The sequence below is a fragment of the Hypanus sabinus genome, chromosome 5 (genome assembly GCF_030144855.1).
Source record: "Hypanus sabinus isolate sHypSab1 chromosome 5, sHypSab1.hap1, whole genome shotgun sequence".
NCBI lineage: Eukaryota > Metazoa > Chordata > Chondrichthyes > Myliobatiformes > Dasyatidae > Hypanus > Hypanus sabinus.
Genome location: NC_082710.1, coordinates 12,627,339 through 12,653,682, shown reverse-complemented (window position 1 = coordinate 12,653,682; position 26,344 = coordinate 12,627,339). Strand labels below are relative to the sequence as shown.

General features: G+C 39.0%; 1 protein-coding gene across 8 annotated transcripts in view; it reads left to right on the top strand.

Annotated features, from left to right (window-relative positions):
- LOC132393927 (single-stranded DNA-binding protein 2) overlaps positions 1-26,344 on the top strand; it is a 319,942-nt gene that overhangs the window by 279,805 nt on the left and 13,793 nt on the right. For 5 of the 8 annotated variants that reach the window (XM_059969375.1, XM_059969377.1, XM_059969372.1 and 2 more), the window contains 6 exons: positions 1,857-1,911; positions 6,342-6,412; positions 10,003-10,081; positions 12,641-12,669; positions 16,810-16,908; positions 26,211-26,261. In XM_059969375.1, the coding sequence (XP_059825358.1) occupies positions 1,857-1,911; positions 6,342-6,412; positions 10,003-10,081; positions 12,641-12,669; positions 16,810-16,908; positions 26,211-26,255 (378 nt within the window). In that variant the 3' untranslated portion in view covers positions 26,256-26,261. The remainder of the gene's footprint in view (positions 1-1,856; positions 1,912-6,341; positions 6,413-10,002; positions 10,082-12,640; positions 12,670-16,809; positions 16,909-26,210; positions 26,262-26,344) is intronic. The other 3 variants (XM_059969374.1, XM_059969379.1, XM_059969373.1) reach the window with 1 other exon arrangement.

Genomic DNA, 26,344 nt, shown 5'->3' with positions numbered 1-26,344 from the left:
TCGAGTTTCAATACCACAGCTGCAGGTGTGGAATTTGACTTTGGGTCTCTGGATTCCTGCTTGGATAACTTAACCCTTGCAACACCCGGTACTCATGAAGCAAAGCCCAGCCTGTCCTCTCACTTGAAAATAAGAAATCTCAATACTTAATAAGGAAGAGCAGAGTAATTCTGCTCGTTCTCTGGACAGCATAATATATTCTTGAAACATCATCAGTAAATAGAGGTTACTTGGTCACATGCGCAGCACGGTAGTGTAGCAGTTAGTGTCACACTTTACGAAGCCAGCAATTGGAAGATCGGGCTTCAATTCCTGTTTTATCTGTAAGGAGTTTGTATGTTCTTCCTGTGACTCTGTGGGTTTCTTCCGATTGCTCCGGTTTCCTCCCATGCTCCAAAGACATACAGGTTAGGGGAAGTAACTTGAAGGGATGCCATGTTGGTGGTGGAAGCATGGTGGCACCAGCGGTCTGCCCCTAGCATGTCCCCATTGATGCAAACAATGTATTTCACTGTATGTTTCAATGTTCATGTCACAAATAAGGTTAATATTTAACCTTTCTGTTTATGGAAGCTTGTTTTGTCCAAATTAACTGCTGCATCTTCTAATTTTGATTATGACTGTATTTCAAAACTAATTTGAAATGTCCAAAAGCTATGAAAATGTTTTGGAAATGAAAGCTTTTTCTAGTTAAGTAAGAAAAAGTTGACATGGTGCAGGTATTCAACATTAGGATGAAAGTATTACTTTAGACTGATTAAAAGAAAATAATTACTTTTGGAAGACACTTAGTTATTTAGAGATACAGTGTGGAATAGGCCCTTGCGGTCCTTCGAGCCACACCACAGCAACCCCTGATTTAACCCAAGCCTAATCATGGGACAGTTTACTCTACCCAGCTAACTGACTAACCAGTGCATCTTTGGACTGTGGGAAGCAACCGGTGCACCAGGAAGAACCCCATCCATGCATTTCACAGGGAGCTCATACAAATTCCTTACAGAGGGTACCTGAATTGAACTTTGAACTCTGATGCCACAAGCTGTAATAGTGTCATACTAACGGCTACTGTGGTGTCCCATACAAATACAGAACTTTCTTCATTGTTTTTTTTTAAGAGTGGTTAGTTCCAGACCTTATCAAAGTGGCTGTTGTGGTTTCTGTGTCCAGACAGTGAGTGGTGTTGATGTTACCCTGTTAGTTTCTTGGGAAGTGATGGATCATGTTGATCCTGACATTCATGCTTCACTCTTTATGTAAAGTTCACTTGATAGTTATTCAGGTCAAGAACCATTATTAGCTTCTTCTACTCTGTGTAGAACATAGAAAATTACAGTACAATCCCTTTCACCCTCAATACTGTGCCATCCTTTTAACCCGTTCCAAGATCAATCTCTCCCAAGCAGCCCTCCATTTTCTATAAACCCAGTGCATATCTAAGAGTTTCTTAAATGCCCCTAATATATGTGTTTCTACCACCACCCCGGTAGGGCAGTTCATATACCCACCACTCTGTGTATAATGTTTATATCTGACATCCCCCCCTTACTTTCTTCCATTCACCTTAAAATTATGCCCCCTGGTATCATACATTTGCAACCTGGGAAAATGTCTCTGACTATCCATTCGATCTATGCCTCTAATCATCAAGTCAACTCTTATCCTCACCTTTCATGTAGATATATGAAAGCGCATAAAATTGCATACCTTTGTGGGTGGGGATAAATAATTATGTGCTACAGCATGGTCTGCTGATTTTAATTTGGCTATGTCTATAAACAGATGGTACTCTGTCATTAGTTGAATATATCTGTTATAGTTCAGGGAGTAAACTTGTGATGAACTTTGTTTTGCAGGGACCTCCAGGTGGTGGTGGACCTCCAGGAACTCCCATTATGCCCAGCCCGGGAGGTAAAAATACTAACTTGTCTGCTTCAGTTTCTGATTGTTGTTGTTGTTGTCGGTGTCAACCCTTCCGCAAGACCTGAACAGGAACACGCATGTAATTGCCTTATGGATTTTATTCCCAGATGTGTTTGATTTGCCACTTGTCACTGATGTGCAGATTGCTAAATGAGTTGATTACAAGGGATCAGGGGAAGTAAACAAATGTTGATTGTTTATCATGTCACTTCTGGAAGGTAGCATGACTAATAGGTAATTTGTTATTTTTATTTGACCTATTGGGGTATTTCTGTGATAACATGCTCTTCTTCACAGGCCAACAAACATTGCAACTACATTGCATTTTAAACCCTTGCACCTAGCCTCTTGCGAGACTCCCTGAAGCCATCTCCTCTGACTGATCTTATTTGTGGTGATTTTTCTTTAGTGCTGAATTGTGTATCTGCACGTTAACCTGTTTTCCTCATGCAGTTGACCAGGAACATACAGATGAGCCCCAGGAGTTCAAATCACGCATATTCCCTTCCCAAGAGAATTTTGTTCATCTAGATTCTTTAGGTTCTGGATTAGCAAGGGTGTTAAAGATTATGGGGAAAAGGCAGGAGAACGTAGTGAGAGGGATAATAAATCAGCCATAATCAAATGGAGATGCAGTCTCAATTGCCAAATAACCTAATTCTGCTCCTATGTCTTATGGTTTTATTACTCCAGAACACAGATTCTTTCATTCTTGTCTCGGTCAGCTTATTAACTGGAACGTTTTATAGCCCCTAAATGCAATTATTTCACAAAGAGTAGTAAGATCAATCTAACTATGTTCTCAAAGTATGAACTCCTTAAAGCCATTGTTAACTTTCTATGCTGTTATCTCTTTTTAACTTATCTCAGAGTCCACATCCTCAGATTCCATGGGTGTTCCAGTTGCTGAAGTTCAAGTGCATCATATCTGGGCCCTGCCCCTTTCCCTGAGCTAAAATTGGGATCTCCATTCATAATCCTTGACCAAAAGGATTTGCTTGAGGTGTGCATCAGCCATGTAGAATATTTTGCCTGTACCAAGAAAAGTCCGTCTGCTAATGGAGAGACTGGATAACTTGTACAAATCTTTTTGATGTAAAGCGGATCTGAATCAAATCGGTAAAACATAAAAGGAAACATCTTTGTTCACTTCAATCCAAATCTTTTTTTTAAATTTCAGTTTCTGCTATATTTTTCCCTTCCCAGCTTTTAATTTTTCACCTAACCCAAATACTAACCCTTTGAACGTATAGGAGCTCTTTATCTCCTTCCTCACATATACAGAAACATACATCCTTCGTGGCCTTTTCCACTATTTAAACTGTCAGTGGCATGGAAAACCACAGGCTTAACTTCTCTCTACATTCTGATTACCTTTGCTTCAACATGCTGGACTGCATTTTATTAGGAAGTATGACATGCTAAAAGAATCTGAGGTATTTTACAGAAATTAAATAATTTCTGTTCAATAAATTAAAATAAATTATTCTGTACAATTTAATAAATAATATACAGCACATTATCACAGATTATGCTAAATATGCAAATTGCTACAGAACTTTAAGTTAGTTGAAAAACTAAATTGGCTCTTTTATACGCATTTTTAAAAAATTTGCATCAAAGTAAAGCACTTTAATTTCTAGCTTTCAATTTGTGTTAAGTTATAATGACCATAAGACATAGAAACAGAATTAGGCCAATTGGCTTTTTGAGTCTGCTCCACCATTTCATCATGGTTGATTTATTATCCCTCTCAACCCCATTCTCCACCCTCTTCCCGTAACCTTTGACGCCTTACTAGTCAAGAGTCTATCAACTTCTACTTTAAATATGCCTAAGGACTGGGCCTTCACAGCCATCCGTGGCAATGAATTTCACAGATTCACCACTCCTTTGAGTTCCTTACCTTGCCTCTCACAAGACAATTCCACTGACTTTGATATATATGCATAAAATGTTGACTCAACAGATGAAATAGTGTATGGAATAGAAACATAGAAAACCTACAGCACAATACACAAAGTTATGCCGAACATGTCCCTACTTTAGAAATTACTAGGCTTACCAATAGCCCTTTATTTTTGTAAGCTCCATGTACCTATCCAAGAGTCTCTTAAAAGACCCTATTGTATCCGCCTTCACCACCACTGCAGCCCATTCCACGCACTTGCCACTCTCTGAGTAAAAAACTTACCCCTGACATCTCCTCTGTACCTACTTCCCAGCACATTAAACCTGTGTCCTCTTGCGGCAACCATTTCAGCCCTGGGAAAAAGCCTCTGACTATCTACACAGTCAATGCCTCTCATCATCTTAATTACCTCTATCAGGTCACCTCTCATCCTCCATTGCTCCGAGGAGAAAAGGCAGAGTTCACTCAACCTGTTTTCATAAGGCATGCTCCCCAATCCACGCAATATCCTTGTAAATCTCCTCTGCACCCTTTCTATGGTTTCCACATCCTTCCTGTAGTGAGGCGACCAGAACTGAGCACAGTACTCCAAGTAGGGTCTGACCTGGGTACTATATAGCTGCAACATTACCTCTCGGCTCCGAAATTCAGTTCCACGATTTAAATGAAGGCCAATACACTATATGCCTTCTTAACCATAGAGTCAACCTGCGCAGATGCTTTGAGCGTCCTATAGACTCGGACCCCAAGATCCCTCTGATCTTCCACACTGCCAAGAGTCTTACCATTAATACTATATTCTGCCAACATATTTGACCTACCAAAATGAACCACTTCACACTTATCTGGGTTGAATTCCATCTGCCACTTCTCAGCCCAGTTTTGCATCCTATCAATGTCCCGCTGTAACCTCTGACAGCCCTCCACACTATCCACAACACCCCCAACCTTTGTGTCATCAGTAAGCATACTATCCCATCCCTCCACTTTCTCATCCAGGTCATTTATAAAAATCACAAAGAGTAAGGGTCCCAGAGCAGATCCCTGAGGCACCCCACTGGTGACAGACCTCCATGCAGAATATGACCCATCTACAACCATAGTAACAAGCCAAAATAGATTGTTGTGTATATGTTTGAGATTTGCTCAGTTTTGGAAATGATGCTTTATTTCAGTGAGTAATTTGAGTATCCATATATATTATTAGCCAAATGGAAAATGTATAGTGCAACATAACCTATCAATATCTTTACTGGCATATGGCCTGCTTATTAAAATCATCTAATATCTAATACAACTCATTTTAGATATGATGCATTGTCTTGTTTGTCATAAGAATAGGAAAGGTAATAGATTAAAATTGAGAACAAGCAGAAAACTATACCACTGGTCATCTCCTACGATAATTTTCTGGATTTAATATTGCCAAGAAAATGCCATCCCTTTCCTTTACCTTTTAGAAATTTGCCATCAGCTAAAAGTAGGCGAGAATCAAAACAAAGGAGCAGTAATGTGAGTTTTTGTGTGTTAACTATTAACTGTCCAAGTAAGTGAGACACTTAAGCCATTATAAACAAATGATACAAGGTTTATATAATTTATTTTAAATCGCTGAAACCTAAAATTTTGCTGAAATAGCTGAATCCAGCTTGTCCTTGTCCCTAGTGGAATATACCAATAAAGCTTCATGGGTATCATCTCAGTCATTTAATTAGTCCCCGGATTTTGGGGAAGATTTGGGGGATATCAAAAGGTCAAAATCCAATGAGTGCAGATATCTCGGGAGTTGTAGGTTGTGGCAGGATTATGGAGATAGGGAGGTCATTTTAAAAGAATGGTGGGAGTTTTAGAGATGACTTATTATCTCACCATAGTGGTGTTGATCCATTCTCAAGCCCCATGCATTGGCACCAGACCTTTACACAATGTCAAGTTATGCCAAGTGAAACAAGGAAGATTGGTCAGGAACGTATTGAATAAACAAGTTGAGAAATATTCAACATGAATAGTGGCTTCAGCTGCAGATCAGTTGATATAGCCGTTGGGTCCAATGATTATGTGGAAGTGTAAATTGATCTTAGTAATGGTGCAGTTATAGAGTTACCTTTTGGTCCATCTAGTCTGTGCCAAACTATTATGCTGCCTAAACCCATCAAACCATAGGCCTCACACTCTCACCAGACTCTGAGTAAAGTTCCCCCTTAATTTCCCCTTAAACCTTTTACCTTTCACCCTTAGCCTATGACTCCTAGTTCTAGTGTCTCCCAACTTCAAGGGAAAAAGCCTGCTTGCATTTATCTTATTTCCATGTAGTGGTCTCCTGCTGTAAGAAAGGCAAAACATAGTGGGAATGAGTACCAAGAGCTGTGTGTTACACCAGCTGCTATCATGGTTCCTTTGAATTAGAGACAGTAGATGTACAGTAACCAGACCATACCCTTAACAATAAACATTCTCTTATATCCTTCAAAGTGTTCTTAACCTTATGTATTTCTGGTTGCTTCAGATTCAACCAACTCCAGTGACAATATGTATACTATGATGAATGCCGTTCCACCTGGAGCTAGCAGGTCTAATGTAAGTAGATGAAGATCAAACTCCTAGTTTCTTTTCCAATGTTTTTAGTATAAATTATCTTGTTCACTTCACAACCGGACCGTAAAATGTGACTCTACTTAAGGTTTACTAAACTGGACAAGTTAGGTTTTTCCTTTAGGTGTAAAATTGTTTTATTCTAAACACAAGAGATTCTGCAGATGCCATAAGTCACAGGACACAGAAAATGCTGGAAGAACTAAGCAGCATTTATGTAGAGAAATAAACAGGTCAAGGCCATTCACCTGGAACTGTTTTATTCTAATTTGTACTGTTATGATACCTGCCAGGTCTCAAATTCAAGTAATATGCATTTAGCTTTACTGACGTATAACTGCTAGTGCATGTTCTCATTGTTCCTGGGATGAAGTTGAAAATAGTGTTTCTTTAAGAATGGGCACTCAGTGTTTTCCTCTCTAATGATCTTAACTATTCAACTCCTGGACAACCCACAAGAAGAAGTGTACTCATTGTATTGAGAAAACCCAGTGGCCCAGCCATTTCTTTGCAATAGATATGTGATAACATGAATAGGATAGATTTGTTGATCAGCAAATAGATATTGGTCAGGTGACTCTCCTCTTCTTGAACATTGTACCCATTTGAATCTTTTACATCTACCTCAATATGTAGACAGGATGCTGGTGTTGTTATCTTACCTATCTAATAGACAATGCAGCACTCTGTCAAACCTGCATTAGAGCTAGATTCTGATGCTCAGGTCTATGGAGAGAATCAGAATCAGGTTTAATGCCACTGACATTTGTTGTGAAATGTGTTTTGTGGCAGCAGTACGGTGCAATACATTAAAAAAACATAAATTACGCTAATATACAGTAGATTTATAGTGCTTATAAAAAAATATTTCCCCTGCTCCCCCCCAGAAGTTTACATGTTTTATTGTTTTACAATATTGAATCACAGTGGATTTAATTTGACTTTTTTTGACACCAATCAACAGAAAAAGACTCTTCTGTATCAAAGTGAAAACAGATCTCTACAAAATGATCTAAATTAATTACGTACAAAATAATTGATTGCATAAGTATTCTCCCCCTTTTTATATGACAGACCAAATCATCACTGGTGCAGTCAAGTGGTTTTAGAAGCCACATAATAGTTAAATGGAGATCTGTTTTTGGAGACCTGTGTGCAGTCAAGGTGTTGCAATTGATAGTAGTAAAAATACACCTGTATCGGGAAGATCCAACTGCTGGTGAGTCAGTATCCTGGCAAAAACTACACCATGAAGACAAAAGAACACTCCAAGCAACTCTGCAAAAAGATTATTGTTAAGTACAAGTCAAGGGATGGATACAAGAATATTTCCGAGTCACTGAATATCCCTTGGAGTACAGTTAAGTCAATCATCAAAAAATGCAAAGAATATAGCATTGGTGTAAGTCTGCCTAGAGCAGGCCATCCTGAAAAACTAAGTGACTGTGCTAGAAGGGGACTAGTGAGGGAGGCCCGGGTGCTTCACCAGTCACAGCTTTATAGGAGAGTGACAAAGAGAAAGCCACTGTTTAAAAGAAACTCGTGAAATCTCAGCTAGAGTTTGCCAGAGGGTATGTGGGAGATTCTGAAGTCAGCTGGAAGAAGGTTCTGTTGTTTGATGAATCCAAAAGTGAGCTTTTTGGCTATCAGACTAAACGCTATGTTTGGCATAAGCCAAACACCACACATCATCAAAAACACACTATCCATACTGTGAAGCATTGTGGTGGCTGTATCATGCTGTGAGGATGCTTCACTGCAGCAGGTCCTGGAAAACTTGTGAAGGTAGAGGGTAAAATGAATGCAGCAAAATACAGGGAAATCCTGGAGGAAAACCTGATGCAGTCTGTGAGAGAACTGCGATTTGGGAGAAGATTTGTTTCCAGCAAGACAATGACCTCAAGCCTAAAGCCAAAGCTACACAGGAATAGTTTAAAAACAACCAAGTTAATGTCCTGGAATGGCCAAGTCAGAGTCCAGACCTCAATCCAATTGAGAATATGTGGCTGAACTTAACCAGGGCTGTTCATGCACCACCTCCATGCAATCTCACAGAGCTTGAGCAGTTTTGTAAAGAAGAGTGGGTTAAAATTGCAGTTGTCTAGATGTGCAAAGCTGATAGAGACCCACCTACACAGACTGAAGGCTGTAATTGCTGCTGAAGTTGCATCTACTAAATACTGACAAAGTGGGTGAGAAATTATGCAATTAATTATTTTGTATTTAATATTTGGAATAAATTTAGACCAATTTGTAGAAATTTGTTTCCACTTTGACATGAAAGTCTTTTCTATTGATCAGCATCAAGAAACAAAGTTGAATAGATCTATATATATATATATATATATATATATATGTATATTTATATTAGATAAATAACAATTAAGTGATGCAAAAAATAATGAGGTAATGTTCATGGGTTGGTACATTATCCATTCAGCACTATGGCAAAGCTGTCCCTAAAACATTGTCTTCAGACTCCTGTACTTTCTCCGTCATGGCGGCAATGATAAGGGAGCATGTCCTGGGTGATGGGGGTCCTTAATACTGAATGCCACCTTTTTGAGGCCTTGTCTTTTGATGATGTCCTCAATTTTGGGGAGGCATTGCCCGTGATGAGTGCAACCTGAGTGCAACCTTCTGCAGCATTTACTACCCAAGCAGTGATGCTCTCTATTGTACATCTGTAGGAATTTTCTTGTATCCCCTGATGCACCATCAATAACTCTCTCTGAGACATGAAGGCGAGATATCGGCTTTTATTGACAAGAAGAAAGAAAAAGCAGTAGTTGACCACCATACTACATCCTGAAGACTGAAGGCAGGGGTCAGGCCTCAGTCACCTTTATACCAGGGTCTGTGGGAGGAGCCACAGTCAGTGGGAGGGACCTCAGGAGCAGTCAGCAGGGGGCGTGTCCAGACAGGTATATGTAGTTCACCACATCCCCCACTCAAAGACAGCAAATTGAGCCACATTTAGCACAGTGGCAATTATCAGATTAGAAGCATTTGTTTATTAGTACCCACAGAAATAGTTGGTGCAGCATAAAACAAAATGCTCAGTTTGTGATGCTGTGAAGGACAAGTAATAAAGATTAGACAGGCATTTGGAGTATCACGCACAAAATGCTGGAGGAGCCAAGGAAGTCAGGCAGCACCTATGGAGAAAAATAAATAGTCGGTTTTTCGAGCCAAGATCCTTGATCAGGACAAATATATGCATTACCTTGCAATGTCACCAAGAATCCTGATTCAGCTTTCATTAGGAGACCTCTGTTTTTCTGAGTTTTATTTGCCAGAAATGGCTGGTGACATTACAACACTTAGGGTACAAAATGTTCATTTTTGAACAGATGTTTGTCTTCACAAAAAATATGAATCTAAAATTCTCATGTGCCTACTTAATGCATTAGCCAGTGAAAATCAGTGTACCAAACAAACTTTGAAATGAATTTCCTTTAATACAGCTAATAAGGATGTTGGAGTAGATGAACTACATGTACTGTAAATACAGAACTGGTGCATATTTGGGAGTCCCTTTGACAGTTATATTTAATTTTCTTTTGCCTCTGCAGTTTCCTATGGGCCCTGGTTCAGATGGTCCAATAGGTGCTATGGGTGGAATGGAACCACATCACATGAATGGATCGTTAGGTAAAGCATTCTATTCTCAGTGTCATTTTTGTACTTCTATTTCCTATTTCTTCAATGCACTTCTGAAACTTACTGATTTAGGCAGTACAGTACATGTAGGGTTTGATTCCACAGCCTTATGTTAACATATCTCATTCACTATCATTGTGACTCACCATCTTAAGGGAGCTACTCACTAATTGTCATCGGTTGTCAGGAGGGTAGCATTTCCTAAAATCATGAATTTTGTTTACTGTGGGTGTGTAAATAAGATCACGAGAAAAAAATTTGTAAACTGCTCCATTTGAGTACTTGCAGTAATCTGCACTGAGAAAACAATTTGTTTATTGTAGGGGAAAGAGTACTAAAGGTAAAGTTATAGAGATTTTGTTTCATGGAAGATCTTTGGCATGTGTTGTTGTAATGTGGTATGTCATTTTGATGAATAAATGAGTTAGAGTCAGGTTTATTTACCACACGTACATCAAAAGATATAGTGAATGTGTCGTTTTGCATTAGCAACCATCACCACATGTTTCAATGCCAACATAGTATACCCACAATGCTCAATAGAACTCAGAACACAGCAGGCAACAAAACAACATCAGCAAAACAGGCCCCTTTCTTGCCTCCCACCCACCCCCATACAGGCAGTCCTTTTACTCCAGGGCTCTAATCATCCAGTTTCCAGGAGAATGCATTCCTACCATATTTCAGATTTTAACCAGTTGTGACGTGTTACTCATTTTCAATTTGAGTTTAATCAAAATATTTGTTTGGATTCTTCATCGTTTATGAAATTAACTGAGCCCCCTTTAATGCAGTACATACTGATTCCTGGGAGAGGTTGTTCCCTCAAATTTTGTAAAGAGCATTATTTTTACAGCATTATTGAAAGCTGATTTCAGTGCTTCCTGTTGTTTACAAAAACTTATGTACACAAGGTAATAAATCCATTAAAGTGTTTTCCAGACTTTTTAGATGCAGCCCAGAGTTTCAGAAAACCCCAGTGATACCTGCAAGCCTGAGAAGAGAAAAATGTTGGGAATTAATTCAGTTTTCAATTCTCTTTCCGCTCCCCCCATGAAAACTAGCTTGGAAGAGCCTGTGGTTAGAATCTTACGAAATACGAAATTACTTTTTTCACACAAGCTCATCCGGTCCCACTAGATGCATTTTTTTTTTTTTGTTAGCTGATACTCAGCTTCACGCAGCTGAAAAAAAAGTTTTAATTATAATGAAGATTCTGTTGCACTATAACGTCACTGGATTAATCACTGGTCATTAGTCGGGGTGGCGATCAAGAGCTGCGGGGTATTGTTGCAGCTCCATAAAACACTGATTAGACCACACTTGTATTCAGTTCTGGTCATCTCATTATAAGAAGGATGTAGAAGGTTTAGAGAGAGTGCAGAGGAGATTTACCAGGATGTTTCCTAAGTAAGAGCATGTTTCATGAAGATAAGTAGAGTGAGCTAGGGTTTTTCTCCTTGGCGTGAAGGAGTATGAGAGGTTACTCGGTAGAGGTGTACAAGATGGTAAGAGGCACAGGTCAATTGGACAGCCAGAGACTTTTTCCCAGGCTAATAGGGGGCATAATTTTAAGGTGATTGGAGGAAAGTAAAGGGGGGATGACAGGTGTTCTTTCACACAGAGAGTGGTGGGTGCATGGAACATGCTGCCAGAGGTGATGGTAGAGAGAGATATATTAAGGACATTTAATAAATTCTTAAGTAAACTCATTGATGATAGAAAGATGGAGGGCTAAGTAGCAGGGAAGGGTTAGATTCATTTTAGAGTAGGCCAAAAATGTCAGCACAACATTGTGGGCTGAAGGGTTTCTGCTGTTCTATGTTCCACTTACAGCATGGATGCCAGGGTTTGAAACAGGGTGGCCACAAGTTTTCCCTTATCTTTCCGTCAGCCTTTATGGTGGTGTACCATTGATGCCAGGGAGAGAGTTCTTTAAGGCTGAGATATGTTTCCTGTAATACTAGCAGAAAAGATATGGTGACTGTGATTTCAAGGCACCTGCTATTGAATGTTCTTTTGAAGAATAAACTACCAATTTTGCCACTTTTTGTGTAATCCCCATTTGGGCATGCAAAATACAATATTTGTTTAGCTTCTAAATAAGGAAGTAATTCCTATCAGTGGGAATCTGACAGCAGAAATGATTTATCAAATGCATGAATGTTCAGTGGAATAAATGTTGTAGAGTAGAAGAGGTCGGTTGTCTTGCATAGGACAGTTACGCAGAATTAAGTACAGACCTATTGTTGCTGAGCTACTGCAGGCTTGAACGCAGATGGAAATTTGAAATTAAATCAGCTTTTTTATTTTGTAAACCTATGGCATTTATTAGGCATAGGCATGAATTGATTAAGCAATGGCCTTGAAACGGTGGAGATAATAATGATGTGAATTTGTATTTTGATTAATTTACCCTGGTGTTTGCTGCGCAGCTGACACTTTTACATGGCTGAAAATTTGCAAGAGCCCATTGAGGGCTGCAGGGGAATAATAGAGCTCAGATGGATGGAAGAAAAACTAATTAGAATGTCTTTCTTTTAATTTCAGGCTCAGGAGATATGGATGGCATCTCCAAAGTAAGGAACTTGTTTAATAAGTGTGTTATTTTTAGCCTTTGGAAATTTACAAAAACAATTTGTGCTTACAATTTGATTTTTTTTTGAGTTCATAAAGATTTTAAGAATTAACTCTTAAAATTTCTGCTTATTTCCAAAATATAAACACAAGAGATTCTGCAGATGCTAAAAACCTAGAGTAACACATACAAAGTGCTGGAGGAGTTCAGCAGGTCAGGCAGCATCTACAGAGGGGAAAAACAGTCGACCTTTCAAGTATTCATCAGGACTAGAAAGGAGGGGGCATAAACCAGAATAAGAAATTGGGGGGGAGAGGAAAAGAGTACAAACTGACGAGTGACAGGAGAGGTAAGTGGGTGGGGGAAGGGGGATAAACTGAGAAGCTGGGAAGTGATAGATGGTAACGATAAAGGGCTGAAGAAGGAATCTGATAAAACAGGAGAGTGGACCATTTATATCTATATTTCCAAATTGTAGATATAATAGATAGAATGAAGTCAATTCCACTGTTATAGCAAAATAAATAATTAAACCAAAATATAATTTGATAATTTTTTAGAATTATCTTTTGAAGAATTTGGTTCACTTCCATACATTTGTTGTGGCAGCCTGTTCAGATTACCAAATGATATTTACTTACCATCACGTTGCCATGCACACATCTGGAAGTTAAATTATGTTGGCTGCAGCCATAATTTATTTTATTATTGAAGAGGGTGAACTGAAATAGATACAGAAGCCCAAAGAGTTAAAGTACCACAAGTGGGTAAAGACCAATATGCAAATACCCTGCTTGGGTACCATAGATTCTGATGCTCCAGCATGTATCTGCCCTTAAAGAAAAGACCATCTTTGGGATGATTTTAAACCCTTTTCCCCATTCAGCAAAGCATTAATTGTAAAAATAATGGTAGCTGTGATATTCAAAGTGTGAACTCTGCATGACTAGAGGTGGGGAAATAGAAAACCTACAGCACAGTACAGGCCCTTCGGACCACAAAGCTGTGCCAAACATGGCCTTACCTTAGACATTACCTAGTGTTACCCATAGCCCTCTATTTTTCTGAGCTTCATGTACCTGTCCAGGAGTCTCTTAAAAGACCCTATCATATCCGCCTCCTCCACTGTTGAGGGCAGCACATTCCATGCACTCACCACTCTCTTCATTAAAAAAAACTTACCCTTGACATCTCTTCTGTACCTACTTCCAAGCTCCTTAAAACTGTACCTTCTCGTGCTAGCCATTTCAGCCTGGGTAAAAACATCTGACTATCCACACGACCAATGCCTCTCATGATCGTGTGGAAATGAGGGTTCGTCTGCCAGATATCTCCAACCTTGTTTCATGAGGCTGATTATTCTTTAGATTTTGAATGTTTGCAGTAGAGCAAAGGTAGAGGTCAATAAATCATACGGCTTGGTCTTCAAGTTGAGTCCTAGCAGGAGGATGCATAATCAACAATAGAGTTTCTCCCTGCTTACCCCTCCTAGTGTGAGTTTCATGCAAATTAAAAGAGAGGAGAGTAAATAATCAAAGTTTGTTATCAGAGTATGTATATAACACCATATACTATGTTGAGATTCATTTTCTTAAAGGTATTTACAGGAAAATAAAAAAATACAACAGAATTTATGAGAATACATAAGCAAAGACTGACAAACAACCAATATGCAAAAGACAGATTGTTCAGATAATAAGTGCAAAAGCTTACAAGTCATGCAGATAATAAAAAGCAGTAAATAAATAATGCTAAGAACATGAGTTGCAGAGTCCTTGAAAATGAATCTATAGGCTGTGGAGCCAGTTCAGTATTGAAGTGAGTGAAGTTATCCATGCCAGTTCTGGAGTGGTAGTAATTGTTCCTGAACCTGCTGGCGTGTGGCTGACGACTCCTGTATCTCCTTCCCGATGGTAGTATTGAGAAGAGAGCATGGCCTGGATAGTCCTTGATGATGTATGCTGCTTTCCTGTGGCAGCGCTCTGCTACTGGTGCTCAGAGAGGTCTTTCCCTGTGATGGACTGATCAGCTTGCTGCATTCACTGGAGAGATTAATGAAAAGACAAATGCAGTGACATACAGATGCTTCTGTTCCATGGACAATTCTGGTATTGTCCTCAAATGCCCAAGAAAATTTTGGGAGTATGGTCATCACATGACCTGCCCCATACAGTCACATCAAAATTGAAATTCTAGAACTCTAAAGAACCACTTCAAGATGCTTCTGGTTTGTGATCCAAAGGCAGGTGAGACTGTGTATCTGTAAGAGATGCTACTTTGATAATGTTGCCTGACAGATTGCAGCTTGTATACCAGGCATTTATCCAATCGACAGTCTCCACTCAGAGTGGCAGTAGAAGTCAGGCACTTCAAAGAATGTCTTTTTACAAAATTATTTCGGAGCTTTAATGCAAATCTCAAGGTTGTGTATGGTCTACATACTTCGATAATAAGTTTACTTTGAACTATGGAAATGAGTATGTGAAACAAATGTTCTTTTAATTAACTTTAAAACCTAAAATCATGCCCCAGAACCTTTCTCCTCTCACATTTCCCAAAGTTCCCAGAGAAAGGGGAGAGAAGATAGTCATTCATTATGTGCTTTGTCATATGACAAGGGCAGTCAGGGTCTTTCCATAACCATAATTGTTCTTGGCAAATTTTTCTACAGAAGTGGTTTGCCATTGCCTTCTTCTGGGCAGTGTCCTTACAAGATGCATGACCCCAGCCATTATCAATACTCTTCAGAGATTTTCTGCCTGACGTTAGTGGTCGCATAACCAGGACTTGTGATATGCACCAGCTGCTCATACGACCATCCACTACCTGCTGCCATGACTTCACCTGACCCTGACTGGGGTCTGAACAGGTGATGCACCTTGCCCAAGAGTGAGCTGCAGGCTGGCCGAGGGAGAGAGTACCTTACACCTCCATTGGTAGAGATGTATCTACATCCAAGAGAAGTTAGTAGACTCGTGAATTAAACTTGCATGAGTCCTTCAGCTGGCCATAGTGTCCAGGAACCAGACATCCTCCGTGGTCAGTTGATATTATACATAATCTCTGACAAAGCCTAGAGAGCAGCAATCAAGCATAGTCTAATTTTGTGCATTAAACTGGTAAATTTTGATGAAGAAAATTGTGTTCTTATTAAATTTTAGTTGATTCTTAACAAAGTTTGGTTTAATTTTGTGATAAAGGACCTATATCAACAATTAAGGAAAAAGACAAACTTACATTTGGTGACTGAGTTTGTAATGATTTTGGATGTATAAATTAATACATGTAATTGTAATAGAGGATTAATTGTAATACAACTGATTGTGTGGTCATATACTGCATTAGTAGATCTTAGGGACTCATATCTAAGAAAGGATGTGCTAACTTTAGAGAGGATCATTAGGAGGTTCACGAGAATGATCCCAGGAACGAAGGGGTTAATGTGTGAGGAGCATTTGATGGCTCTGGGCCTGTACTCTCTAGATTTTAGAAGAATTAGGGGAAGTACTCATTGAAATCTATTGAACGTTGAAAGGCATGGACAGAGTGGATGTGGAGAGGATGTTTCCTATATTGGTGGAGTCTAGGACCAGTGGGCACAACCTCATAATACAAAGATGTCCCTTTAGAACAGAGACAAGAAGGAATATCTGTGGCCAGAGGGTGGTGAATGTATGGGATTCATTGCCACAAATGGCAGTGGAGGCCAAGTTTTTTGGGTATATTTAAAGCAGAGATTAATATGCTCTTGTTTAGTAAGGTTGTCAAAGTTTACAGGGAGAAGACAGGAGAACAGGGTTGAAAGGGAAAATAAATCAGCCATGATATAAGCCAAATAGCTTAATTCCGCTCCTATGTCTTAGTGGTCTTACACTAGTACCTATATACACTCCATTGATAATGTGCTTTTAAACATTTTAATGAATAGAAATTGGCAGTTAAGGTGAGATTTTGATGGTCATATTTAACTTTAAACGCTGATAGAAAATGTTTTAGAACTCTACAAGCATCCTGATTTTGGCTCAGAGCAATAAGGATAAAATGTATTAAATATAACAACTGTCACTAGTTTACTAACATGTGATCTGATCAGATTAAACCTTCCATTGTAACTAATGGCTACTTATTTATCTGTGCCTAGAATTCTCCCAGTAACATAAGTATGAGTAATCCACCTGGCACTCCACGGGACGATGGTGAGATGGGTGGCAACTTCCTGAATCCCTTTCAGAGTGACAGTGTGAGTGTTCTTTTTATATACTTTTCTCTATTAATGCTGCATCTAATTTACTACTGGGTGAAATGCAAGGCCATGTGTAGCAACCCAAAATGCTTTTTATGAAATCTATAAATAACTTGGGTTCTGAGTTTGTGATGTGAAAGCACCAAAGCTCTTGAACAGCAAGTCCTACAAAAAGTAGTGGATATATTCCAGTCCATCAAGGGTAAAGTCTTTCCCACCATTGAGCATATCTACATGGAGTGCTGATGCAGGTAGGCAGTGTCCATCATTAAGGACCCTGACAATATATAGACCATGCAGTCTTCTCACAGCTACCAACAGGATAAAAGATACAGGAGTCTCCCAACCCACACCATCAGGTTCAGGAACATTTATTACCCCTCAGTCATCAGGCTTTTGAACCAGGGGATAACTTCACTGAACTGTTCCCATAACCTACGGACTCAACTCACTTACGGAGATTCTTTGTCTCGTGTTCTCGATATTTATTGTTTATTTATTTATTTATTGTTGTTTTTTATTTAGTATTTGCACAGTTTGTTGTCTTTTGCATATTAGTTGTTTGTCCTTTTGGGTGCGGTCTTTCATTGATTCTATTGTGTTTCTTGTATACCCACGAGAAAACAAATCTCAGGATTGTATATGGTGACACCCTGTACGTATACTTTATATTTGTAACCGTCTGTTTTTCATGTTTTATTCCTAGTAATGTTTAGGAAAAGTAATTTCTCTCTTCCTCAGCTTTGCCTTGAAAATGCATTTTCTTGTGATCTACTGGGAGGAATTGTCTTTTGCATTGAGAAAATTAAAACATTGTTCATTGACCTATTGTTTGTATTTTCAGAATCAGATTTAATATCACTGACATATACATGTCATTTGTTGTTTTGCAGCAGAAGGACACAGCAAAGGCATAATAATCCATAAATTACAAAATAAATAAGTAGTGCAAATAATTAATAATAAGGTAATGTTCAGGCACCAACCAGAAATCTGATGACTAGGGGGAAAAGCTGTTCTCAAATCATTCAGGCTCCTGTACCTCTTCCCTTATGGTAATGAGAAGAGGGCATGTCCCAGTGGCAATGGGCTTGTATAAATTCATTATTTTCAATGTAAGACTCTTCTATGCTAGGACTACAATATTTTATAAGGTCCATTTGTGATAATTATTTGTGCATTATCTCAAATGGAGAAATACTTATTTTTACTTACAATGATTTGAGAGCATTCATCCTGTGCTATCATTGAACAATTTACTAGTAACAATGCAGTGAACTTGTGCGATTAATCACATAAGTGAATCTTAACTAAATAAATTGGGAGCTGTATTTAAAGGGGAGCTTCCTTCCTCTAATATGCCTCTTTGGAAAAACTATAAAGAAAATGGTAAGACAATGTCCTTATCTCTGAAGATTTCTGTAACATGTTTCTACAATTGCAACCAACAGGAAATCAACCCTCTTTGTTCTTTGAAATAAAGAAGACTTCCTAGTTTGGGGTTGTGCTTTGCTCATTTGCAACTTAGTTAAGAGGATTACTAAAGTACCCTAACCTACTGACTCTCACAGCTGCAATGGTGCTAGAAAGTTTGTGAACTCTGCAGAATTTTCTCTATTTCTGCATAAATATGACCTAAAAATGTGAGTTCTAAGTCCTAAAAACTAGATAAAGACAACCCAATTAAATAAATAACACAATAAACATTATACTTGTTCATTTATCTATTGAGAAAAATGACTCAATATTACATGTATTTTTTGGAAAAAGTATGTGAACCTCTGGGGTAATGCATTTAACAAAAGCTATTTGGAGTCTGGTGTTCCAGTCAATGAGATGAGATTGGAAGTGTGAGTTGTAGATGTACCCTGCCCTATAAAAAAAAGACACACAAAGTCAGGTTACTAACAGAGCCTGCTCTTCTCAAGAAGGATCTGTTTATGTGCACTATGCCTCAATGAAAACAACTTTCAGAGAACCTTAGGTGAAGAATTGTAGAGATGCATCAAGCTGGATAAAGCTACAAAAGCATTTCTAAAGACCCGAGTGTTCCATCAGTCCACAATAAGAGAAATTGTCTACAAATGGAGGAAGCTCAGTCCTGTTGCTACTTTCCCTAGGAGTGGGCATCCTGCAAAGATCACACCAAGAGCACCACGTGCTATGCTGAAGGAGGTGAAAAAGAACCTAAGGGTAACAGCAAAAGACCTGCAGAAATCTTTAGAATTTGATACATTCTCAGTTCATGTGTCCTCTATATGACAAACACTGAATAAGTATGGTGTTCATGGAAAGACACTGTGGAGGAAACCACTGCTCTCAAAAAAAAACATTACTACATGACTCAAGTTTGCAAAAGACCACATATATGTTCTACAATGCTTCTGGGTCAATGTTCTGTTGACAGATGAGGCAAAAGTTGAACTTTTTGGCAGAAATGCACATTGCTATGAAGGAAAAGGGCACTGCACACCAACACTAAAAGCTCACCCCAACTGTGAAGCATGGTGGATGAAGCATCATGGCTTGGGGCTGCTTTGCTGCCTCAGGGAATGGACAGTTTGCCATCATTGAGGGAACACTGAATTCAATATTGTATCAAGTCATTTTACAGGAGAATTTCAGGGTAGCAGTCCTTCACCAGAAGCTTAATAGAAGTTATATAATGCAACAAGGCAATGATCCAAAAGACAAGAGTAAATCAACAACAGAATGGGTTAAAAAGAATAAATGTGTTCTGGAATGGCCGAGTCAAAGGCCTGACCTTAATCCTATAGAAATGTTGAGGAAGGACATGAAGCAAGCAGTTTGTGCAAGGAAGCCCACCAACATCCCAGAGTTGAAGCAGTTTTGTAAGGAGGAATGGCCTAAAATTCCTCCAAGCCGATGTGCAGGACTGATCAACAGTTACTGGGAACATTTGCTTGAAGTTATTCCTGTACAAAGGGGTTACACCAGTTACTGAAGGCAAAGGTTCACATACTTTTTCCAACAAGTACATGTAATATTAGATCATTTTTCTCAATAAATAAAAAATAATGTATTTGTGTTATTTATTTAATTGGGTTCTCCTTATCTAGTTTCATGTAGATAAGTGACTGGTAAGGGATAGTGAAGCCAAGTGGATAGGAAAGATAAAGAGCTGGAGAGGAAGGAATCTGATTGAAGAGGATAGTGGACCATAGAAGAAAGAGAATGAGGAGGGGATCATGGGAACGGGCTGTGTGTCTTTTAATGTTTTTATTGTGAGGAATACTGGCCTCTTTTAAGAAACTAAATAGGCATTCGCTTTTGAATTATTGAGGCCTCTTGTGGTAACCACACTCTCACAATGATGTTAACTAGGCTAATATTTGGGTATTGATCCAGCAGCAATGAACATCATCTCATGATAATATAAGAACAGGAAATGCTGGAAATACTCAGTTGCTGGCTAATAAATGAATGCTGCGTGGACAACAAACAGAACTTCAAATGTAAAGAAAAACACTAACGCAAGAGATTCTGCCGATGCTGGGAAATCCAAGCAACACACACAATATGCTAGAGGAACTCGGCAAGTCAGACAGCATCTATGGAAAGGAATAAACAGTCAATGTCTTGGGCCAAGACCCTTTATCAGGACTTAAAATGAAGTTGTGCTTTTTGTGTATGAGCTACTGAGCAGGCAGACAACAACTGCCAGATTCTGAAACACGATGGCAGGAGCAGGTCTTTAATTGGAAAGAATGCACTTGAAAGCCGAGCGTTGTCTCTGAGCAGAATAGCAGTTTGAGTGGAAGTCTGTCATAAGTACAGAAGCAATTTTTAGCAAATTGTAGTAGAAGTGTGGAAACAGTTAAGAATAAACTAGCAAACAGAATAATCAATTTTAAACAAAGATAAGAGATCAGAGAGCTATTCTCTGTGCACCAGAAGGCACTATGTTTTTGATATGGTAAAAAAATTAGATTATCTGCAGCTTGCATAGGCTCAGGAGGAAGCATTGAAGTCTAAGAATGATTTGGTATGTTGGTATTTAGTAGATGATCTTGAGAACATTTCCCGGTGTTTCATATGTGAAATTAGCTTTCATATGAAATATATAATTTGTTCAGTTGTAAATATATTTATAAATTGAGTAAGTTACAATGCCTTCAGATGAGAAAGGTGTATAACCAGAGCTAATCTGTCTCTAGTACTATCAAATTTGAATGGAAAGTAAATTAAATTTCTATTTTTGTCTCAAAAGCCCTGAAATTGTGAGATTTTAAAAAGCACTTGAAAGTGTTGTATTTCTTTAATAAAATGTTTTTTTCAAATTTTCAATTTTATCATTCTTAGAAACTCCTGTTGTATTTGGTGCACCCATCTGCATTATATTTAGAATTAGTTATATTGACAAATTTACTGCCATAAAGTTCTTGGTTTCCCAGTTCTTGCTCTCTCTGTTGACCAAATGGTGCCCTCTGTTGTTTCAGAAATGGCAGCTTGCCTGGAGAAAATGGCAAATTGCTTTGGATAAACAAAATGATATTGATTCTAGCAGAAGAAATGTGCATAGATATTATGAGTTTGTTCCAAGGAAATGTTCCTATATATTTTACATTCTGGATTATGCCATTATAGTTGATAATGTTGTAGCACATAATCTGAGACTGAACAGTTTATGCCATGTCACTTTAGTATTGGACATAAACGGGAAAATCTGCAGATGCTGGAAATCCAAGCAACACACACAAAATGCTGGAGGAACTCAGCTGGCTGGGCAGCACCTATGGAAAAGAATAAACAGTTGACGTTTCAGGGAAAGACCCTCCATCAGGACTTGTAAAATTCACAACTGAATCTTGCTGTGTTCCTTCAACATTTTGTATGTGTTGCTTAGTATCAGGTGTGCTATTTTGTAGGTTTACAATTGGTAGATGTTGGTTTAGTTATTTCCTTGGTTTGCCTTAAGCCCTGGTGAGAGATTTTGCCCCGTTAGAGATGGGTTTTGTTTGGATGCTTCATTAGCTGGTGTGGTTATAATACAAGAAAACAGAATAGAAACACCTCCTTGGAACAAATTCATAATATCTATGTACATTGCTCCTGTTAGAAATAACATCATTTCTTTTATCCAAAGTAATCCTCCATTTCATCATGGCTGATTTATTAGCCCTCTCAATCCAAGATCCATGGACAGAACTTTCCCAGAACTTCGAAGTGCGCCTTTGATTATTCAACCACTTCAGTCTTCCAGCACCAGATTGTTTCTGTCATTTATTGTGAAGGAACATGCCTAGAAATTACTTTCTAGTCACTGGCAATGCACACACATTATACCAACACTCTCCTAAACTCGTTCCAATATACTAACAATATCACATAACATATTCAGCATTTAGAAATTTCTCACATACACTCATTTTTTATCCATATCTTTTTGAAAGAAAGACTATTGTCTAGAAATTCTATGTTTTAAAATAATTGAATACCCTTTGAAGATTCACTGACAATCTAATAGTAATTAAAGCATTTTGAAGATTTCATCTGAGCCTCTTGAGGTAAAAAGGCAAATGACAAAGGTGTTCTTAGGGTACTTGTTTTCAGAAGAACTTTGGGAATGTCCATTCGTGATAAACTTAATGAAGGTAATAAGATGTTCATCACAATGTATCATTTCACTACTTAGTGAGATTAGGCAGGTCGGGGAAATTGGTAAGCCCCAGAATCAAACTGATAACATCTGCCAAACCATATAGCTCTAGCTCTTCTACCTGTCAGAGACTCAGCCAACTCTTATCGTGGGCACTAACCTCCCCAGTATTCAGAACATCTTCAAAAGCCTGTGCCTCGAAAAAAGCAGCATCCAACACCAAGGACCCCCAACTTCCAGGACATGCTCTTCTCTTTTTGCCACCATCATGGAAGAGGTACAGGAGCCTGAAGGCACACATTCAATATTTTAGGAACTGCTTCTTCCCCTCTGCCATCAGCTTTCTGAATGGACAATGAACCCATGAACACTACCTCATTATTTTTGCTCTCTTTTTGCACTAATTATTAATTTTATATATAAATTACTTTCATATAAAATATATATTATTATAAAATGCTGTTATATATGCTGTAGAACGTTTTGTGTATTGCACTGCACTACTGCTGCAGAACGTTAAAATTCATGACATGTCAGTGATAATAAAACTGATTCTGATGAAAAGTGGTTCTGCAGAATTCAGGATTCAGTGTTACTAATTTTGGTTTACTACTCTTAAGATATCTGCATCATTCATCAATAACCTTTCCTTTAATTTTTTTCTTGGTTCACTCTTTTTCCAGGCTAACTGAGGGATAATCTTCAGTCAGATGAGTTTATGCAAATGATGCTAAGATTAGCACTTTGTCACATAATAACTGTAGCTGCAGACCACCTCAATGCCACAATAAGTTCTAATATATTTTGTAATAGAAAATGTTTTGAAATAATATTAATGTATAAAGTATATGTTACAGCTTGTCTTTGTAGTCTGGTGGTATATGGACACACATAATAAACGACAGAGGAGGCTTGCCTGTGTAGCTTTGGTTGTTGGATACTGTCAGTGGCAGATTGGTATCTGATGCACTTGTACACATTTGTAATTTGAGTCATATTTAGTTGACATACTAGAAAATCTTTTACCCCAACCAAAATCTGCACAGCCAATGTGCAGAGTGATTTTGTTTTAGAAATTAGCTTTATTTTTCATATATACATTGAAACATTTTGCCACTTGCATCAACAACCAACACAGTCCGATGATGTGCTGGGGGCATCCCACAAGTGTGCCGTGCTTCCAGCCGCCAGCATAGTGTGTCCATAACTTACTAACCTTAACATGTGTATCTGGAATGTGGATGGTAGGCAAAGCATCTGGAGGAAACCCATGTGTACATGAGGAGAACGTACAAACCCTCTTTTTCAGACCGTGTCAGAGATTGGCACTGTATCTCTCTCTCTCTCTCTTTCCCCCTCTCTCTCTCTCTCTCCCCCTCCCCCCTCCCCCTCTCTCTCCTCTCTTTCCCTCTCTCCTCCCTCTCTCTTCCTCTCTCTCCTCCCTCTTTCTTCCGCTCCCTCTCCCTCTCCCCACCCCCCCAAAGTATTATATGGTGACATATACGTACTTTGAAAATGCATTTACCACGACTTTGAACTCATACATCTTTGGAAAGTGGAAGGAAACCAGAGCACCTGGAGGAAACCCACGTCATCTTGGGGAGAATGTACAAACTCATTACAGACAGTAGCAGAATTGAATTCTAACATGCACAAATATTCTGCTCATCAGTGTTCAATTTAAGTTCTACCAAACTATTCACCTTCCAGATATTGATTTTTAGTCTTGATTCAATGGGGACACAAACTCACTGCCAGTGAGAGGGCGGGGAGAGAGAGAGAGGGGCTCTTGATTATAAAGCAGTTTGCAAGCAGTAGACACCATGAATTCAGGCAAACCTGCACTTTGAGTTTAAGAGTATTGCTATGGAATGGAGTTATGCTACAGTAGGTCACTTGGAACTGATTGTTCCATACAGGATCACTGCTGCATGAGTTTCCATGGCAGAAAACCCAGCCGTATTGTAACTGACTGTTCCTTCATTGCTGCAGACTGAATGCTCTGGTTTTCCTTTCTTGACACCATGGTTGGAGAACAGTGAGCTATAAATTACAACTTTACTGAGAGATACAACTTTGTAAAGCGTCCTTCAGGCCGAATGAGTTACACCCATGTGACCAATTTACAAATCTATACATCTTTGGAATGTGGCAGGATACTGGAGCCACTGGAGGAAACCCAATTAGCCTATGGAACCACCCTAGATTCTAGCATTCACCTACACTAGAGTCAATTAACAGATAGGATCAGAGGTGGGGGTGACTTCTAATGAGAAAGTGACAACCATTTAGTTAATACTATCATCTGGTGTTCTCAGTATATCCAGACATTATCTATTATCTTTCTCATTCTGTAAAAAGTTACCCAATATGTGTGTAGTTTGAATCTTTTATTGAAGAGGTGTCCATGCCTCTTTGGTGCTGTCCTCCACTGTTTGCTCAGAGGAAGAGAGCTGGATCGCATGCATGTGTGCAAACGTTCATCTGCAGACTGCTGAGAACTGCTTGTTCTTGCCAACAACACCCATGCACCATTAGTTTACAAGACATATAAGTCAGGGACCTGGGCGATATGTAGTTAATGCTATCTCATGTATGCTATATGTGTCTTATGTGGTGTATTGCACCTTGTTGGTACTGTCTTTTACACCTTGGGCCCAGATGTATGCTGTTCCATTTGGCTGTATTTACTGGTACTCATGTATGGCTGAATGATAATTGAACTTAAACTTCAAAGTGATCAGAGGCCACATTGGAAATTTATAAATCAAATTTTTTTGTCAACCAAGGTTTACATCACCAATGAGAGGTATGAGACTCAGAAGAATAATGAGGGGCAACTAGAGTTCATTTGAATTTGATGCTTCTGCCCTGGCCTGTATTAGGTGTGAGAGCCAGCTTTGCGCGTTGCAGTGGGGAGAAAAGCAGACATTGCACCCACTGCTGGGCTTCTGATCAAGTGTTATACAGGTTTCAGTTTCAGAGTCAACCAAATGAGCTTGGGATGGAGATGGTAACAAAGCAGAAGATCTATTAGGGATATCCAGGAGTCTCTCAGCTAGGCAGGTGGATGTAAGAAAAATAGTGGACTGTTTTGGGGGGGAGTGGAGTTGGATTGATCTTGGAGTGTGTTAGAAAGTCAGCACCACATCATGGGCCAAAGGGTCTTTCTTATACTGAACTGTTCTATGTTCCACGTAAAAACATTTTGGGGTTCTTACCTTTTTTAAGATGTAGAATAACAGTCCTGATGAAGGGTTTCACCCAGAAATGTCAACTATTTATTCCTCTCCATTGATGCTGCCTGTCCTGCTGAGTTCCTCCAGCATTGTGTGTGTTGCTCTGGATTTCCAGCATCTGCAGAATCTCTTGTGTTCCTAGACGTCTGATGTAGTTATTCTGCTCTCCGGGAACCTGTACTTGAGCACAACAAACTTACATTAATCTCTCTTACTCATGGCGCCTGCTAATGGTTTTGCACACATACACATTGCAGTGTAATGAACAGAAGAACTGTTAGATTGGGTGGAGAGATAAAGACACAAATGACTGCCGATGCTGAAATCTGGAGCCCAAACAATCTGCCGGAGGAACCCTGTGGCTCGAGTAGCATCTGTGTGAGGGGATGAAATTCTGGACGTTTCAGGTTAAAACATCAACAATTGCTTTCCTCTCACAGATGCTGTTCGGCCCGCTGAGCTCTGCAGCAGCTGTTGGTTGTTAAATATAGGTAATTTATTTGTTTTATTTCTATATGTTTATAACTGAAGGAAATTGCTGTCCTTAAAGTAAATTCACATGTTATTTTGTCTT